General features: G+C 33.7%; 1 protein-coding gene across 1 annotated transcript; it reads left to right on the top strand.

Annotated features, from left to right (window-relative positions):
* Positions 1 to 3,539: 3,539 nt before the first annotated feature.
* On the top strand, positions 3,540 to 18,118 carry ANGPTL5 (angiopoietin like 5). Its single transcript, XM_046686128.1, has 8 exons — positions 3,540 to 3,685; positions 5,507 to 5,651; positions 7,222 to 7,325; positions 8,210 to 8,303; positions 10,426 to 10,526; positions 12,198 to 12,318; positions 14,463 to 14,648; positions 17,583 to 18,118. Exons 1-8 carry the CDS (start codon positions 3,590 to 3,592, stop codon positions 17,900 to 17,902), a joined length of 1,167 nt encoding a protein of 388 aa, XP_046542084.1. The 5' UTR covers positions 3,540 to 3,589; the 3' UTR covers positions 17,903 to 18,118.
* The last annotated feature ends 1,263 nt before the right edge of the window (positions 18,119 to 19,381 follow it).

Below are 19,381 nucleotides of genomic sequence, written 5' to 3'. Positions count from 1 at the left end.
TTTTGATTTATAACATAAAACATGCAAGCCTCCTTCAGGACCATGCCAAAAGGACAGAATATATAATCTTGGCAAAGAAAGGCTAAATGTGTACACTTGGAAAATTAGCTATCGTGGCAAGTTTTCAGCAGGCCTGGCCACAGGCATTGACCTTGATTGTATTCCCGCTGCTATCATCACAAGTCTGTTTCTCTAGGGCCAATTTGAGAGAGAGAGAGAGAGGGAGAGAGAGAGAGAGAGAGAGAGAGGAGAGAGAGAGAGAGGAGAGAGAGAGCGAGCAAAGTAGGGCTAAGCAAAGTGCAAATAAAAGTGTGGCGGTTGTGGTTGCTGTTTGGAGTATGTAGGCAGGTTTACCCTTCCTGAAAGTCTAGCTTTTGCTATAGTATTAGTTTGGTATCTCATAACTCTAGGCATCTTACTGCTTTGTTGCTGGTATATTAGCATTAAGAAGCATGACTTGGTTTCCCAATTGCCTACAAATGCTTGCTCATATAAACATTCTTCATTCCAATGTTACTTTACAATGATAACCAAGAAGAAAGGAAATTTTAAGCACAATGTTGCCAGCTTTTTTTTTTTAATAACAGCAACTATTTTTTGACCTTTAAATTCTTTCTTTCTTTGCAATATTAAGCAGATGTTCCACATTTTATTTAATTGTGTAGTCCTAGATTCTAAAAAAAGGCTTTAAGATTAGATATTTGGATAATAGGAAGATAATTTGAGGCATTTATGAACTGTATCTCTTGACACAAAAGACAAGTATGATTCAAGAAATAAAAAAAATTGTAGTAAAATCTCTATTTTGTCAGAAGAGACATCTGTGTTAAATGTAATGCTTAATTCTTTCACACTTCAAAACCATAAAATAGTTCATTCATTTATTAAGGAAACACATATTGAGCATGTGCCAAACACTTTCTAGGTGCTGGGGATACAGTGGTAAAAAAACTTCAAAAATCTCTATGCTTAAGAAGCTTGTATTTATTTTTCTTTCCCACTAGAATATATTAGGTAGTAAAAAGTGCTATAAGGAAAAATGGAGTAATGTAGGGAGATAGAGACTTATGTTAGTTCTAGATAGGGGCTTAGGGAAGGCCTCTGAGGAAGGGGAATTAGAGCAGAGATCTGTATGAAAAAAGGGGATTGCCATTCAAATATCTAGATGAAGAATGTTATAGGCAGAGGATGCTGTAAGCACAAAAGGCTCTGAGGGCGGAATTATGTTTGATGTGTTCAAAGAACAGCAAGATCACTGGGTCTGAGGTAGAGGAAGTGTGCTAGGACATGAAACTGGAGGAGTGCATGGGGATGTGCTTAGATTCAGTGGAGACTTATATAGTATGCAAGGAATTAATATAAAATCCAACTTCCAGTGGTGGGAAAGCCACTGGAGAATTTTGAGTAGGAGAGTAATATGATCTAATTTAACCTTTAAAAGAATCACTCTAGCTGCTGTGGAGAAACGTAGACTAAAGTTGATAAGACTAGAAACAAGGAGGCTAGTTTGAATGTTATAGTACATTAGATGAGAGATTATGGAGGCTCAGACTAGCGTGGTAGTAATGGAAGTGGCAAGAAGTGTTCAAAATTTTAACCTTGAGCCAATAAGATGTGTTGATGAATGGTTGTGGCAAGTGAGGGAAATAACAAAAAAAAGAGTCAAATGCGACTCTCAGATTGGGACTGGAATAACTGGATAAAGGATATTGTCATTTACTAAGATGAGGAGGAATAGGTTGAGGACGGGTGAAGCAACTGATTTAGGCTTCAAATGTGTTAAATATGAGATGCCTATTAGACACCCAACTTCATTAACATGGTCTCATAAATTGTTAATGATGTTCTACTTACAAAAGAAACTAATAACAACCACTTATGGTTATGAAGCGCGTTCACATAACTTATCTAATTTGAGTACTGTTATAACCTTGTGAGTTATGTGAGGGAGCCTGTGATGGACAATTTTTTGAGTTTCACTTTCATCTTGGCTGAGGCTATTTTTTCCATCTTCTGCTGAATTTTTTTTTTGCTCAAGTAAGTATTTCCTGAATTTGTCTCTGGGCAAGCTGTGAAAGAACAAAGAATTTTAATTTCTGGCTGATTTAAAATTGCTAAAGTTCTGCCATCTTCATTTTAATTTCATAAGACTTCAACTGGAAATTTAAGATTAAAGATATATACTCATCTACTCCTAATATAGATTTTAAAGGTCATTAATATTTTCAGCCATATTAGAACTATATTATAGACCAAGTTAAATAATAATAATAATACAAATAATAATGACACCACCTAGCATTTGAGCTTGTTGTTTCCTGTGCACTGTGCTAAGCGCTTACATATATTAAATCATCGAATCCACCCAACAATCCCCATTCTGCAAAGGAAGTCATTAAGCTATAGAGATATTAGGTAACTTTGCCCAAGTTTCCAGAGCAAGGGAACGGTGGAATCAAGATTCAAAGGTAGGCAGTCTTGTCCTAGAGCCAGCACTCTCAACCACCCCACCCTGCCTCACTGGAGAAACTCTGAGAAAGTTTCAGAAGAAAAATAGATAAGAGCATTTAGTTTCACATAGTCGGTGGTGAGGAAGTAAAGTCAGAGAATAGATAATAGTTTAAGATATTACCTCATTAATTTATATTTGAGTGCCTATTTTATCCCAGTCACTATGCTAGTACCATAAAAACTATGATCTCTGCCCTGTGGTTCTCAGGCTAGGAAAGGAAATAGAGAAAATAATACCTTGAACAGGAAGCAAGGCTCAGGAAAGTTTTACTTTGCCTCTTAATTTTCGGATAGTGAAGACTTAGGTATGTTTATGTAATGAAGAGATGGAGCCATTGTATGGGAGAATTTGAAGACTCGTCACAGACATTGGTCTGTCAACTTTCAGAGTGTGGTAATTTTCAGTAACAATAGTTCCCTTATATTCAGAATTTTTAAAGTTTTAACTATATAGATGAAAAACATACAAATCAATTAAAGTCCTGGAAACTTGGCATTTATATGGTTAATCTGAGCATCGTTGATAGCTAAATTCAGTTAGAAGCATATTTTCAGTCTGAATTATCTGCTTTGGATATTCACATTGATTAAATTTCTACTTCGCGTTTTGTAGAAATAGTTCTGATGTAATACTATTCCTACTCCATCACTGATTTCTACTTTCTTACCAGTTTTATGCAAACCAGTTCACAATTATTGAGGTATATCTTATGAAAGGCATTTTTTTCTAAGGCCAAAAAAAAAAAAATCTGACTCATAAAAACTGAATGAATTTGTCAATTCTTGCTTTATTTATTTATCTATTTATTGCTTTATTTCAAAAGCATGGATTTATGAAGCGGGCATGCAGTGATAAAAAATGTTTGTATAACTTAAAATGACAGGATCTCTAGAGGCTAACTTGTTTTTCGAATGAAGGGTGTTGCTTCAAACGAGGGCATGGAAACTACTAAGTATTGGCTTGTGTTTTTCTTGTACACCTTCCAGAAGTTTTTAACTGAAGTCTCTAGGCACTGTAGTTCTTTTCACAGAGAGCTGACTGGTATTTGAAGAAGCTTTTCATTTCTCCAAGAAAAATATGATGTATCTTTCCCAAGCCTCATTCTTATTCTTAAATATATGTATTTTTATTTGTGGAGAAGCTGTACAAGGTAACTGTGTACATCATTCTACGGTAAGAATTTCAGAAATATTATTTTAGCTAGAAAAGCATGGTTATATATTTTTCAAGATATGTATTAGATGTTTGAAAAGATTAATTATGCCACCCAATATAATTTGTGGAATAATTAAAGTATTTATTTAGAAATGCTTAGACTTGGCTTAAATGATACTATTTTTAAACTTAGGAAACCATAAACTGAGTATTGACTCTTAACACATTTCTTGTGAAAAATTTTTAAAGAAATTGCAGGCCTAGGTTAAAAACTAGCCAGCAACTTTCCGGTTAACTTTGATAATGAAATGTCTGATGGGTAACAAAAAAATTCACTTTGCTTTATAAAAAACACCATAAACTTTCATATTTCAAATACAGTCTTGTGAGTGCATACCTAGGAAATTAGAAATTTTTTTCAAAACAATGTCAGAATGATAGCTAATGTAGTATATGCAGTACTATGAGTAGATGAGTAGATGGGGATTTGAACTTATTTAAATACATATTTAAATGTTGGCTTATAATTTTTAAAAGTTATAAAATGTATTTCCCATTGTATCAGTATCAAATTCCATGGTTCCACAGTTGAAGCAAGAATAAATTCTAGGAAAGTTCCACAAATATTAATAATTTAATTCTCTAAAATACTAAAAATTTAAGAATCTTATTTAGATCTGAAAAAATATAGTTGTAACCTAGATTTGAAAACATCTAATATATCAATTATTATAGGAGTTGAGGGGAATGAGCAAGAATTTAAAAATAGATCTATGTAACAAAAATGTAAGCATCTTTTTGGAGCAAGTACCTTTTATAATATGATTAGCTCTTTATCTTTCTCTCAATATCCAGGTCAAAGGAGGACAAAGCTTGTTATTATTTTCTTTTAATAACAGAGTTATTTAAATCTATATAACTTCTACCAAAGAATGTTTTAACATTGAAGAAACCAATAGTATTGACAAGAATAGATACCTTTGGAATGACGGCTGTAGTTGGCTTTTTAAAATGACATCTGTTGTTGATTTTGCGAAGCAAAATTCCATGCTTTTTTTCTGTTATCACTGATAGTTTTCAAATCTATAAATACTTTACTTCTCAAATCTGTAAATACTTTAGCTTAAACTAAAGCAACAATTCTCCTACACATCCCCCCACACCCCAACATGTTTCTTAATTGGTGACAGAAGTCCATGTGGCATAGAAATGTTGTTGGTATCTCAGGGAACTTTCTTAGTCCATGTTCAAGGAACTTCAAATTGCAAGATTCTTGGAAAAGGGATGGCTCCGCCCTGTACCACACATGGAAATGTGCAAAAGTTAAATGTCAAAGCCATAGAGCCACAGTTATGGAGAGCAGACTCTAAATAAATCATTTTGGAATTTGAGAAGAAAAGAGGAGAGCAAAAGTATTGAATTAACATATACTTCTTATTCGTACCCCAAATCTATCCAGAAGGTTTATTTATGGAAGCTTGAACTAACAAATTCATTATTATTATTATTATTATTATTATTTTTTGCTGAGGAAGATTCACCCTGAGCTAACATCTGTGCCAATCTTCCTCTATTTTGTATGTAGGTTGCCACCACAGCATGGCCACTGTTGAGTGGTGTAGGTCTGCACCCAGGAACCAACCTGGGCTGCCAAAGCAGAGCACGCAGAACTTAACCAGTAGGACACAGGACTGACTGCTTCATTATGTTTTTCTTCTAACAATCATCGTGTTATGTCCTAAAATCTCATCTTTTCACTATAGTCTTCTTATTTATCATGTATTAGGTAATATAACATATTTCATATATTCTTTCTCATTTTTATTTCATTGTGTAAAGGATTCTCCAGTAGTTAACATTGTAGAAGATGTGTCTAATGCAAAAGATGAGAGTAAAAGTAATGATACTGTTTATAAGGAAGAATGTGAGGAATCATGTGATGTTAAAACTAAAATTACACGAGAAGAAAAACATTTCATGTGCAGTAAGTATTAAAAATAACCACAATTATAAAGGTATATGATTTATTATTTCTAGGATAGACATGGAAAAAATATACCTTAACTTTTGTTTGGCTCTTTTTATATATATATCCTGATAATCCTAGGCCAGAGGTTTTATGGGTTTGGCATGTGGTAGATACTTGGTAAATATTTGGTAAATGAATGAATCCTTCTTCTATATAGCCCTGTGGCATAAAGTGACCACAGAGGGAAGGGACAAGCCAGAGGGCACTGATGGTAGTGTTGTGTCAATTTACCTAGCGCTATTTTCTTACTTTCATCTAAAACGCTGAGAAATTTTACCTTAGCTTTAAGGAGGAAATTCACTAATATTGGATAACTTCTCCAATAGGTATAATACAAATTCACAGCTGATTTATGCAGCAAAGAATAAAAAATAAAAAGTTGTAAAATCCTGATTTTTGTTAAAACTATTTAGTAAGAGTGTAGTAATTTTCGTGGTCTAGTATATGTACATAGGGAGTGGGTTGAAGAAGGGGATCAGAAATAGAGAAGATGATAACCTAATCCAGTTCTTACAGGATTGTAACTCCCAGGTCAGCAAGTACAAAAAGCTCACTTTTGTGTTCTTAATTCTATGTATCACACAAATGTCTCAGGCTTCTGAAACCAATGAATGCAGCTTTATGTCCATTAATACAGATGTCTAAATCCAGGAATAATAAGAATCTCATAGAAAGTGTGCGATTGAAAGTAAAAAAGAGAAATAAGGCTGAGTGAGGTAGATTTTAAAATATCAAGAGTTATTAATGTAATTCTACTGCTAGAGTGAATTTAAAAACATAGAAATAAAACATTTTTTTAAAAGAATAATGTATGCAATAATGTGTGCTTCTTTTTCTTATAAGGGACATCATCAGTATAATTGGATGTCCAGGGACATCATGGCAACATGCTCTCGAATGACTTAGGAAAGTTCTTTGTACTGTTTTTGAAACTATTCTATAAGTAAGATTGTTTTAAAATAAAAGCGTTTTTTAAAAAGGAAAATATATAGTAAAAGTTCAATCAGAAACTAACCAATCAAAACTTTTGACTAAAATTTTGTGTGTGTGTATATGTATGTGTTTGCAATTTGTTTATATAAAAATATAGCATTAATAGAAAAAATTAGAAGAACGATTAATTTTTAAAATTAACTTGCATGATATGAAATTATTGCCTTTTACTTTCTTATATAGTAAGAATTCATAAGTCTTAGTCCTCCTGTTTCTATACCTCTCATTTTATAACATGAGAATTGATATTGAGAATATTGTCTCTCAACTATATCAGATTAAATTATTGGGGGCAATCTAAATTATTAGGAGGTATAGTTTCATTAAGAAGTGTTGAAACAGTTGTTTTCTTGGTTAATCTTGAGTTAAATGAAAAATATACTAATTAGAATATACAATTCTGAGTATTTAGATAGATTGAGATATATTGTGTTTACATATTTATCCAAAATCATGTGAAATTCATTATTCTTACTGTAATTATTTTCTGTAACAATATAATATTTAGCAAACACGTTTTTTATGATTTAAGGAAATTTGCAAAATTCTATTGTTTCTTACACACGAAGTACTAAAAAACTGCTAAGAAATATGATGGATGAGCAGCAAGCTTCCTTGGATTATTTATCTAATCAGGTATGGATTTTTTAGTGTTTGGTATTGCATGTGTATAATGATAGTGTTAGCTGGAGGTGCAATCATTAATTTTTTAGTGCCTTCATGTCCAGACATCTATTTAGTGCCTACTATGTTAGATGCATCATTGTAAGCCTCAGGCAAACAGAAAGCAATCACAAAAAAATGGACCTCCACTTAAGCGTTACACAGTCTAGGGGGGCGGGAAAATGTATTGAAAATGTTGTGATTGCTGTTAGAATGACACAAAAGTGATATCCAAGATCTGAGATGCAAGAAATCTTCCCAGATAATAGAGCTTGTGAACTGAGTCATGAAAGATGAATAAATATTTCAAAGGTCACAGAGGTTAGGTAAGAAGGGTAAGGCATTCCATTCTGGCGATCTACTTGAAATTGGTGCAGAGGTGGAATAGCTGGTGAGGTTGAGGGTATATAGGGAAAACTGACTTAAAGAAACAGGAACTAAATCGTGCCACACCAAGGAGTCACCGAAGTGTCTGAGCAGGGAAATGAAATGATTAGATTGGCAGCTGGTGTGGAGGATGAGTTGAGGAAGAGCAGAGGGAGGAGGCAGGGAGACCAGATAAGAAACTACAGGGATGGTTCAGGCAAGATAGAAAGAACAGATTTGCAGGAGCAGTCAAATGCGAAAATGAGCAGATAAAAGCAATGTGCAGGAGATAAACGGTACTAAATTTAACGATTGCTGTTTAGCTATGCCTTTACTGCTTTGTTAAAGCCGTAAAGGATTCAGTGTAGAAAAATGGGCATTATATATTTTTCAGAGCTGGATTTATAAGAGGCTTAGAGGTATCAGTTACAGAATTCAGCTAAAGCTTTCTTCAAATATAAATTTGCTTAAATGTGTGCATGTGTGTTTAGGTTAATGAGCTCATGAATCGAGTTCTCCTTTTGACTACTGAAGTTTTTAGAAAACAGCTGGATCCTTTTCCTCACAGACCAGTTCAGTCACATGGTGAGAACTTTGGTATTTCAGCCTCTTCATACTTGTCTTTCGTTGCTTGAAATTTTCCTGGACAAGTTGGTGCATTTAGAAGTTTTGTTTAAAAAATACTGCTCACTAGAATCTAACAGACTGGAGGAGTAATATCTGCCATTAAGCAAATTTCAACCCAGACAATGTGTACTTCCCTAAATTGGGAAACTTTTATGACCACTTGAAAGCCATGGCTGTACACAGCTATTCCAAATCTGTTGAAAACAGCATAGCTTTATGTAACTGAATTCTGGGCTTCCCTTTACATTTTATTAATAATTAATCTTCAGTTAGAAGAAAAGAAAGTTTCAGAGTTCCTCCCACCTGTAAAAAGTATTTTTGATGTGTTTGAAATGTTTCAAATTGGGATATAAAATTTGAAAAGAAACTTAAGACAGAAATAAACCGGAATTTAGTACTTTTTGTACTAAAATACAATGTAGCGATTCCTAGAGGCTTACATTTCTAAGAAAAATGTGAAACAATATCAAAAAATTCCAAGCAAATATTATTGAAGGCCTAGTGTATGAGCTTTCTTTTTTCCTTACAAAGGGAAGGGAATAAACAGTTACTGAGAATCTCCTATGTGTTGAGTACTAAGACAGGCACTTTTACATGTTGTTTTGTTATTTTTTATTATTTTATTGTGTCTCATTTATTACGCCACCATCCCTAGGTAGGTAGTGTAACATGGTGGTTCAGAGCATGAACTCTGATGTCAGACCGCTTCCTTCAAATCCCTGATCCATGTGTCCTTGTTATCAGTTTCCTCATCAGTGAACTGATAGTGCTTACCTCACACCATTGTTGTGAGGATTAAGTGAGTAAATACAGGAAAAGCTCTTAAAATATTGCCTGATACGTAGTAAGACAATATAAGGATTTGCTATGATTATCATCATCATCAGATGAAGAATAGGCAGCCCAGAGAAATGGAAGTAATCTGTTCAGACTTATTTGGATGGTGACGGCAAAGTAGCTATTTCAACCCAGATCAGTCCTTCACTGTGAACTTCTATCATATATCTGAGCACAAAGGTATTATCAGAATATCTCAGCAATTCAGAACAAAGGCAACAAATCTATGTCTCCTGGAAATGAAGGGGAAAGCAAACAATTTTTTGTAGCTAATTTTTTGTAGATGACATCTTCTGTGTACTGACTGTGTGCTAGGCACTGTGCAGTGCTTTACAGAATGCCTTACTATGTAAATCGTCAGAATAACACTATGAAGTAGGTAGTATTATTATCAGGCATATTACACATGAAGAAAACAGGATAAGTAACTTAACTAATGGTTCTGGGCTAGTAAAGAATAGAAATAGGGCTCTAACCAGGCTTCTGGCTCTGGAGTCCCAGGCTTTCAGGTTTGTTTCTCTGGGTAATTTACATTGTAAGGGTTGAATTTATTTTCTTACATTTATAAAACATAATACAGAGAGTACAGTATCTTAGAGTAAGATGTCATATCCACATAATATGTTTACAATTCCCGCTGGAGTTCTAACTATTGTCAACAGAGCAGGCTCTAGCTTCAAACATAATTTCTTCCTTGTGAAGAAAGTGATTTCCCCCTCTTCTCCCTTTGGCCATTTGTAATAGTGGTCCCTAGCATATTAGAGTCTCTGGAGTTTTAAATAGAGTAATCAAGGATGTGTCAGTAGCAGTTAATCTACTTAATTCCTTTGGGCTTTCTCCTCCCCATTCATATAGGTTTCCTTTACATGTTATGCCCCCAAGATAAGCCTAGACTCCTGAAAGGGCATTATTTATTGGGCAAGAGAATGCATAATTATAAAATATATTAAATAAATGTTGATCCCAAATGAAACTTTTAAACAGTATGGAATACTAATCACTAACAGTAATGTTATTAGTGAAGGTTCATTGCAGCATAAATTCTTTAATCTCAGTTCTTCCATGTATTTTTCTCCTTATTTCTAAAGTTGAGATCATTTTTCATTTCCAAGAAGTTAAAATCATCATATCATTAATGGAAATTACAATAATAATTTCAGATAGCACTGTCAATTCTCTATAGTAAAATGATTGTCTTGATTGTAATTGAAAATATCGTAAGTAACTAATTTTACTTTTATAGGTTTAGACTGTACTGATATTAAAGATACCGTTGGGTCTGTCACCAAAACACCAAGTGGTTTATATATAATCTACCCAGAAGGATCTAGTTATCCATTTGAGGTAAAGTTTTCCCTTATTATATGGAATTATATTATTATATGGAATAGAATAAGCATCTAACCAATTTAATTAATGTTAAAAATTTAATTGTTTGAACATTTATTTTTTTTGAAAAATTTTAAATAAATTAGTAAAAGTTACAGTTTCAAAATTTTGGTGTTCTGGAATTCATTGCCCAAACCACAAACCAGTAAAAGAACTAGAGAATCTATCTTTCACCTTTCTATTTGAGTTCTCATGGTTACACTCTTTAAAATAAATCCATTTGGTACAAGATCTTATATTATCCTTATAGCAGGTAGAACTATGCAATATAAATACTTAGTTGCTTTAATTAGCTTATGGGTATTGGAAAATAACGGTGTGCTTTGCCTTGGAGCTTACTAAAAATACTTTTGATTCCCCTTCCTATATATGGTTATAATTTCTTTGGCTGACAAGTAAGTTTACGTGATTGTATAAGAAATTAATAATTTAAAAAACCTTTCATTAAAGTGTTAGATTGAGAAGCTGATGCATTCTTAAACTGAATAAAATAAATTACTCTTATGTCTATCCTTAGTAGCTCTATACTAGGATTTCTAGAAGACATTTCTACTAGAAATTGTATATTATTGACAGGAAATATATTATTATATTATATATAATATAATAATATATATAAAAATTGTATATATAAAATTTTCCTGGGTACTTTTTTGTACATAAGAAAGTTTATGATACTGATATCACATTGATAGTCTTTATTACACAATAAAATACATTTTTTCTAAGTAGATGCTACCAGTTTCTCTTCTTAGAGTTACTAACATTATTTTTTGACATCTATTGACAAGACGTCAAAAAATTGGGAATTAAGGGGGAAATAATTTTAAAATTACCTAAATTGCTTCGCCTACAGATTCAAAAATGGGCCTGAACAGATGTAGAAAGGGAAGACTTCTAATTTTGTGAAGAGTGGGATGCATAATTGCCTCTTTTGTAGGAGCGTATTGGTTCCCTTACTTCTTCCACACTGCCTTTCTCTGTGTCTGTGCAGAGAGTTTCTGATGGAGAGGATTGCTTTGATTTCCTCCCTACGTCACTTCCATGGGTCCCCTACAGTTTTCCTCTTAAGGGCATTTTACACAGTACCAACAGATGCACCTATGAGTGCCTGCTGGGGATACAGATCATCCCTTTCTGTCTAAAAATTCCAGTCTGAACACAGGCCTTCTAGGCTTTTGGAGAAAAGAGCAATCAAAGACAGGCACATGGGCATATTTAACACTGTTTAAAAAAAATCAGTATTTTAATTCAGAGGAAAAGTTAATTTATAAAGAAATACATCATTCTGCTACATCTGAATGTACAGTTATTCCTCAACTGAAAATTATTTATAAGGTTGAGAAATAAAAGGCTGACCTTAAAATGCTACAAACACTTAATATGTTTTAAAAAGTGACTGATGTAGGGACTATACTCAGGTTAACTACAAGTTTGTTTTATGCTAAACAGTATTTTTTCTAGCGACTTAAAAAAAATCTGCATGTATTAATGGCATACAATTGCAGTGGAACCTTTCAGTGGAAGTATCTTCTCTTTCTCTAGGCTTAAGGGTGAAACATGAGTTTTATATAAAAGAATGAAAATAATCGTATGTTATTTTTGTTTTTTCTGGGTCTATTTTAGGTAATGTGTGACATGGATTACAGAGGAGGTGGATGGACTGTAATACAGAAAAGGATTGATGGGATAATTGATTTCCAAAGGTTGTGGTGTGATTATCTGGATGGATTTGGCGACCTTTTAGGTCAAATTTTATTTATTTCTCTTCTATCTTTTTTTCTTCTTTTTGGCATTACACCTATAAACTGTTTCTCTCTATTGGTCAAATTGTCAGTAAAAATAGCAAATCCATGTGAATATCAACATATGACTTAAATTACTCTCTCTTCATATGCCAACTTATTTAAAATAAGTAGCTCTTCAATTGGGATTTGGAAATTTTTAGATACCTGTTGAAATGTGATTTGAATGAAAATTATAAATCGAGTACTTATTAAGTATCTACCACGTACCTATTAGAGTTCTAGCAAGGGCTCTACAACTATTTGCAGAATGAAAAACTGAATGGGCAGGGTTATCACGGATCTTGAAATTCTTGAGATGTATGCTGTGTCTATGCAAGCAAATGAAATGGAAAATTTAGGTACATGGCTGTACAAATTTGAATCATGTCAACTGGGAGTAGTGCTTTATAAAAATATCAATTAAAATCACTATGTTGAAAATTTTAAAAATGTAAACCTCAGGTGAATTGTGAAATCTGTTTACATCATTGCTAGATGGCAGCATCACTTTTCTTGGCGAATAGAAACATCAGTGTTTCTGAACACTGTAGAATTTTACATTAGTTGGAACTTACGCGACTTATTTTCAGCATTTTTATGCTGTTATTTTAAGTTACTGTTGTTATAATGTAAATCTTTAATATCCCGTAATAATGTTACCCGAGGATTTAGTAAGTGGTGGTGTTAATCCTAGTGCTAAAAACTCTACGGCATGCCAGTGATTTTAGAAGGGGCATGAAATGTAATAAAATGTTACATATGAGGCCAAATAGCTGCCATGCTGTGGAGCACAGTTAATATACTTATGTTTTCTTAGCATTACCTGTAAATTTCCAGTGAGTGCTTTCTCCTGAATGAAGTTGTCATGGATCCAGAGGCTTTGAATTGTCATCTTCCTTATATTATGCTTATTTCTATGGGGAAGTTGTATAAATTTTGATGAAAAGGTCTTCAGGCAGGTATCCTTCATGTAAACAGACTGTTTGCACTTGGGATATTTTTAAAAACAAACTTAGGATTAAGGAAAATATATTGTTAAGTCTTAAATTTGGCATTGGGGTAGAGGGGAAAGACAGCAGGGACACAAATTGGAGAGTCATAGACTTTGAAACACTACACAGACCCCTAAGAACCTGTCTTACTTCCTATACTTCTTTCTTACTTTCTGTACCCCCTTTCTTCCTGTACTTGTTCAGAATGCTTTTCAATTCTAAGTGAGTGTGTAGGTAAAATGCTGCTGTAAACCCTCTAAGAGGGGCTTACTATCTTAGCTATAGTTTTAAGAGTTTGAATGATGTCACATTGTCCCTCAATTTTTTGAAGTTTATTCTGACTAGACCCTTACTTCCTGTAGTAATTTCATAATTCAGGTGGAGGGATATATTTCAGAGCAGGAGTGTACACATTTAGGCTATGCCACATTGAGTAGGGGGAGGTAGAAAGCCATTGGCTAGAATATGCATGCAAGAAGTATGCAGTCTGAATTAGGGGTGTTAATAATTCGTCCTAGATCTACAATCATCTTGGAAATATTGACTCTAAACCTGGGAATATTTCAGATTTCCATTCATTGGAAACATTACGTTTGCATTCATAGGTAACTGACAAGCTTCATTATAACAAAGAAATATTTGTTCTCAAAGCATTATTCTCAAAGACAGACAAAAACAATTTCAACTGAGCATTATCAGGAAATTTGTCTCTAGGAACTGCTGATTTGGAGGTTAAATCTCTTACATTTACCAGTTTACATCATTTTGTTACCTGCCAAAACATGTCAACTGACTTTTTGTTGACGTGCCTTAAGGTAAAACTTGACTTTTTACTCAATTAATTTTTAAATGTACTTTTGAATTTAATTTGGAGAGAGAAAAATGAAACAAAGTCTAGTTATCCCAGTCTAGGGAATTGGAAGTGGGGAGATATTTTTTTTTGGTAAATTAGGCAAACACTGATGATTTGAACTAGGGCCATCCAGTCCCTCAAAGGGTTTAGGTGAGCCATTTCAGAGTTATTGAAACATTAAACACCACCAAACACTAAATAATGAAGGGTTATTCTAATTTGCATTACAATATATTTAAAAAAGCATTTTTTTTTACAGGTGAATTTTGGCTAGGACTAAAAAAGATTTTTTATATAGTAAATCAGAAAAATACCAGTTTTATGCTGTATGTGACATTGGAATCTGAAGATGACACATTCGCTTATGCATCATATGATAACTTTTGGCTAGAGGATGAAACAAGGTTTTTTAAAATGCACTTAGGACGGTATTCAGGAACTGCTGGTAAGCTTTTTATTCCTAAAATTATCCAGGACATTTAAATATAACTGACTCAATATTAGGCAAAGTTAAAAGTAATGCATTTCTCTTGGTATATGACACACAACTGATAACAGAATAGATTAGGTATGAGAAAACCCTCCAAGTCTTGAGTTTTGAAATTCTGCTATGGTTGTTGCACCACATCATTGATTTTGAAGTGCTATATACTCTTCAAAGCAATTTTCCATATGTAATCTCAATTGATTCTTTAGTTTGAGAGCCTGTGGGTAGGCTGGGAAGGTATTATTTACATTTTCATGTTCAGAGAGGCTGAATTTAGAAATCATAGAACATTAGAGCTGATCTCTACTCTTCTAACTTTACAAGTGAAGAGACCTGAAAGATTAAGTGACTTGCCCAAGATTCACAGCTTATTATGTCTGAGCCAGGGCCAGGACCCAGGTTGATATAACAACTAATTTAGTGTTTTTTCACTATACTTCAGTACATCTACTCATTTCCAAATAAATTTAATTTGTTAGAACTTCAAAATACTTGATGTTAAATTTGCTATTTTGATGCTGAAATTTTAAATTTGAGTCAAGAAATACTAAATTTAACTTTCCTGTTGTTGCTCATCATGGTACTTGTTCATTATGTGTATTTACTGTTAGAAATCCAAAAATGAATGAGATATATTCCCAACTATTTAACTGATCACAAAATAGAGGGGTAGATAGATAAAACTGAAAACAGAATACTGATAGAGCTTTGGAGGTTAACGAGAGGGAGAAAATGATTCATGAATTGCATATAAAAAATCTTCATGGAGAAGTAGCTTTCAACAAGAGGTTAACGTTAGATTAACCTTGAGAAGATTTTGAAAGCCCTGCAGAATCTGATTCAGTAAATTTGAGTCCAGGTGTTTGCGTTTACAGATGGATATGTTGGCGTCTTTATAATTGAGAACCACTCATCTTCTCTTGGAGGAATAGATAGGCTTTTGGCAAAGGAATATTGGCAAAGAGAGTGGCTTGAGTTAAGGCACAGAGGAGGAAAATTACCAGGCAGGAAGAGTTGTGTGGTATGGTTAGTCTATGACATCTGAGGGGGCTTAGCCTTGGGATAGTAGGTGAAAGTCTGAAATCTTTAAAATTTTGATATAAAGGCAAAATTTTAAAGAGTTACAATATATAATGTTTAATGCTTCCTTTCTAAACGTGTAAAGATGCATCTAAATATGGAACATACTATGTTAGGAAAAGTTTATGTGAGATTTCTCTTAAAGACAATTAGGATCTAATTAGGGGACAAAATTTCTAATGGCAAAAAATTTTTTCAACACAGAACCATCAAATTTTGCCATGCCCTAATCTATACTTTCCCAATAAGGTTGTTAAGTAACTTTCAACTATTGATCACATAATATAATCAAAATAAAGAAAAAGGATCAATAGAATGTAAAGATAGAAACATAGATAAAACCAGGGGGTTCAGTGTGATCATGTGTCAGAGCAAGAATAGAAATATGATACTTGAACATGTGAGCAACACAGTTGTTCCATGAAAAGGAAAATATTCCTGATTCTAAAACTCGAGAGACTTTTGCTCTAGGTTCTCAGAGAAAACTAAATGCCATGTTCTCTACACTCTTGCAGAAAATATGGTAATGACTTTTCATAGGCTATTTCTTAAAAAATAGACCTATGCATAGTATTTTAAAATTTATTAAATATAATCCAGTGAAGAGCCGATTTGACGTATGAGCCTTCCGACGGTTGGACTTTATCCCGGGAGAGTTTCTGTGGAGGCATCATATAATTTAGGCAATGCTTCATAAGCATTGTCTCTCTCACTTGAACTTCTGAAAGGCATTGTACCGTGTGGGTGTTGGGAATATATTCTCCCTGCGAATTCTTGCAGTGTGGGCATTTTGTTTTTCGTGAAGTGCAGAGTCAGGTGCTCTGAGGTAGAGGTATAGGACAGGCCACGACTGCTAATGAAGTTCTTCAGATTCCTCAAAGACATATCTCAAGAGATGCCAAACATTTGGAAGCATGATGTAACAAACGTGTGCTTTGAATTCTTCAAAGATTTTACATAGCTTCACTTGTAGTTAGTGTTTCCAACATATGCAAAGTTTCCCTATAGGTGAAATCTAGGTACAACGGACTAATTAGAATGTTTTATTTATATAATTTTTATAAAACAAAACATGACTCCCACCCCTGCCACTTAGTTAACTGGATTTCCTTGGCCAAAATACTTAATCTTTGCAGGTTATTGTGAATATCAGAGATACCATATATACAACGTCCAATGTAAACTCCTTAGAAATTGTACTGTCTTAACCACTATCCAATTAGTCCATTCATCTTGTGGGGAGCCATGAAGAAAAGGCACACCTCGGTAGTGCACCTAAGTTTTTCTTGAGGACATGGGCATTTTGGATATAAACTTAGTGGTCCCTAAATGAAACCAAACAACTTTTGGAGTTACAAATCTAAGTTTTTTAAAGGTAGAAGTTTCACATTCATCCATACCTCTCTACCTAAAGTGTTGTAAAATGGTAGTGATATGAAAACCTCTTAGATGTAAATTATTTTCTTCTCCTAAATTACCAATCATCACATTACTCTTCCTTGAAGTATGACAGGTATATACCATCGTTTTTTGGCCTAATTTATCTGATTCTGTCTATGCAGCCAAACTTCCATTTGGATTGTGATTTCATATTGAATATCCACTTAAAGATGCCTATTGTGTTGAGGAATTCATCATCAGATTTTGACATATTGCAATCTAGAGGAGATATTTTAATATGATACCTGGTAGAAAATAATTTAAATCTTATTTCTAGATGCAATGCTTTTGCATAATAAGCTGGTAAAGGTCAATTAAAATTACAGAAAGTGCCTTTAAATTTAGTCATTTAAAAAAATTTATTTTATCTAGGTGATGCATTCCGGGGCTTCAAAAAAGAAGATAATCAAAATGCAATGCCTTTCAGCACATCAGATGTTGATAATGATGAATGTCGCCCTGCATGCCTGATCAATGGTCAGTCTGTAAAGAGCTGTAGTCACCTCAATAATAACACTGGCTGGTGGTTCAACCAATGTGGTCTAGCAAATCTGAATGGCATCCATCACTTCCCCGGCAGATTGCTTGCAACTGGAATTCAGTGGGGCACATGGACCAAAAACAACTCACCTGTCAAGATTAAATCTGTTTCAATGAAAATTAGAAGAACTTACAATCCGTATTTTAAATAATCTCATTTTAAATTCCAATGCACATTCCACAGTTATTTTTGATAATATATAAGATTTTACATAGTTTCTCTTTTTACTGAGTGTTTTAAACTAGCCAAAATTTAACTATAGATGACATCTAGGTCTTAAGAGTTTAATTAGAAATCTTTAATTTTGTAGAGTTTTATAAAAGAAAACATGGTTCAATGTAGGCTTTTACTACTAATTCTATTGACAATATGTAATAAAATTTGTTTTAAGTAAATTACAACTTGTCTTCCTGGAGTCTGTTGTCCTTTTAAAGGATTTTCTCTTTTCTTTAAAGCATTAAACCATAGTAGCTTATTAGGAATATTGAAGAGAGCATTATACTTATTTCTATATTCATTCGAAATGGTTAACTCTATAATCTACAGATAATTTCTATTGAAGACAATTAAAAGAATAACTTCATGCTGATTAACATATAAACTTCATATGGTTTAAAAACCTTACTATTTCCAGGTGTTTCTACAATATTCTACAGGTAACAAGAGTTTGCTGCAAAAATAGAGTCATTCTCATTTTCACATTTTATTGTGGTTAATAATTTTATTCGTTTTTATAATACATTTGCTGTATGTTTATATCTTGATCAGTTGCATTCTAAAATACATTTCTATCTTAACTCTTATTTAACTCAATAGGAATGGTATGAACTTTAAATGAAGGACAGTGGAGAAAGAGTGATGAATCAGTGGCCTAGAGGTAGCTCTGGGAGCAAGCTGGTCCCCTTCACTTTTTCCACTAAGTTGGAAGGAGTTGAAGTGGTAAGGATTCCATGGGAAAACACAAGAGGGAACATGCTGGGCCAAGTGTCAATTATTGATAAGAAATATGAGGGAAACAATTAAGAATTAGTATTGAACAGAAAAGTACTTTGTCCAGAGTTAGAATTAGACAATGTACAAAGGAGGGTAGAAGTAGCTGAAAAATGAGATGAGAAGAGGACTGAATTAAAATTACATATGAGGATGTAGATATGAGGGTGAGATATCTGAGCTGAGAAGAGGACTAAGCTAGATCAGAACACAGAATCTGATGTGAGTTCAGGATTAGGCAAAAATGACATGGTCACCTTTCAGGATTGCTTTCACTTTGATCTCTTCTCTAAGCAGGAATAAATGATGTGCAGAATGTACATGAGATAAGGTTGCAGTTGAATGAACGTGTTTCCCCATGGCCTCCTATGCATCTCTTAGAGGCAGAGATGAGGCCCATGTCTCTGCAGTGGAGTAAGATGTCTACCAGGTTGGAGGAGCGCACAAGTGTGGGTTCACCACTTTTTATACCTGGAGTAATACAAACACCAGAACAATTTATTTACAAATTAAGGAAATCATTTTGTTACTTAGCAAGACACATCTCATGAGTGGATTCTTGACCTTGAAATTCTTGCTGAGTCTGTACAGGGGCAACATCCTTCACTGCATTGCAAGGTCTAGGGCTTCACGTTTTTAT

Source organism: Equus quagga, chromosome 14, assembly GCF_021613505.1.
Source record: "Equus quagga isolate Etosha38 chromosome 14, UCLA_HA_Equagga_1.0, whole genome shotgun sequence".
NCBI lineage: Eukaryota > Metazoa > Chordata > Mammalia > Perissodactyla > Equidae > Equus > Equus quagga.
This window is presented reverse-complemented; position numbering and strand designations above follow the sequence as displayed.

What these genes read in the sequence shown, in the direction of transcription:
- ANGPTL5 (XM_046686128.1), top strand. Translation starts at nt 3,590, where the DNA reads ATGATGTATCTTTCCCAAGCCTCATTCTTATTCTTAAATATATGTATT. An exon ending in GATCTAGTTATCCATTTGAG is followed by an intron (nt 10,527 to 12,197) that starts GTAAAGTTTTCC and finishes GGTCTATTTTAG; the next exon opens with GTAATGTGTGACATGGATTA. An exon ending in ACGGTATTCAGGAACTGCTG is followed by an intron (nt 14,649 to 17,582) that starts GTAAGCTTTTTA and finishes TATTTTATCTAG; the next exon opens with GTGATGCATTCCGGGGCTTC.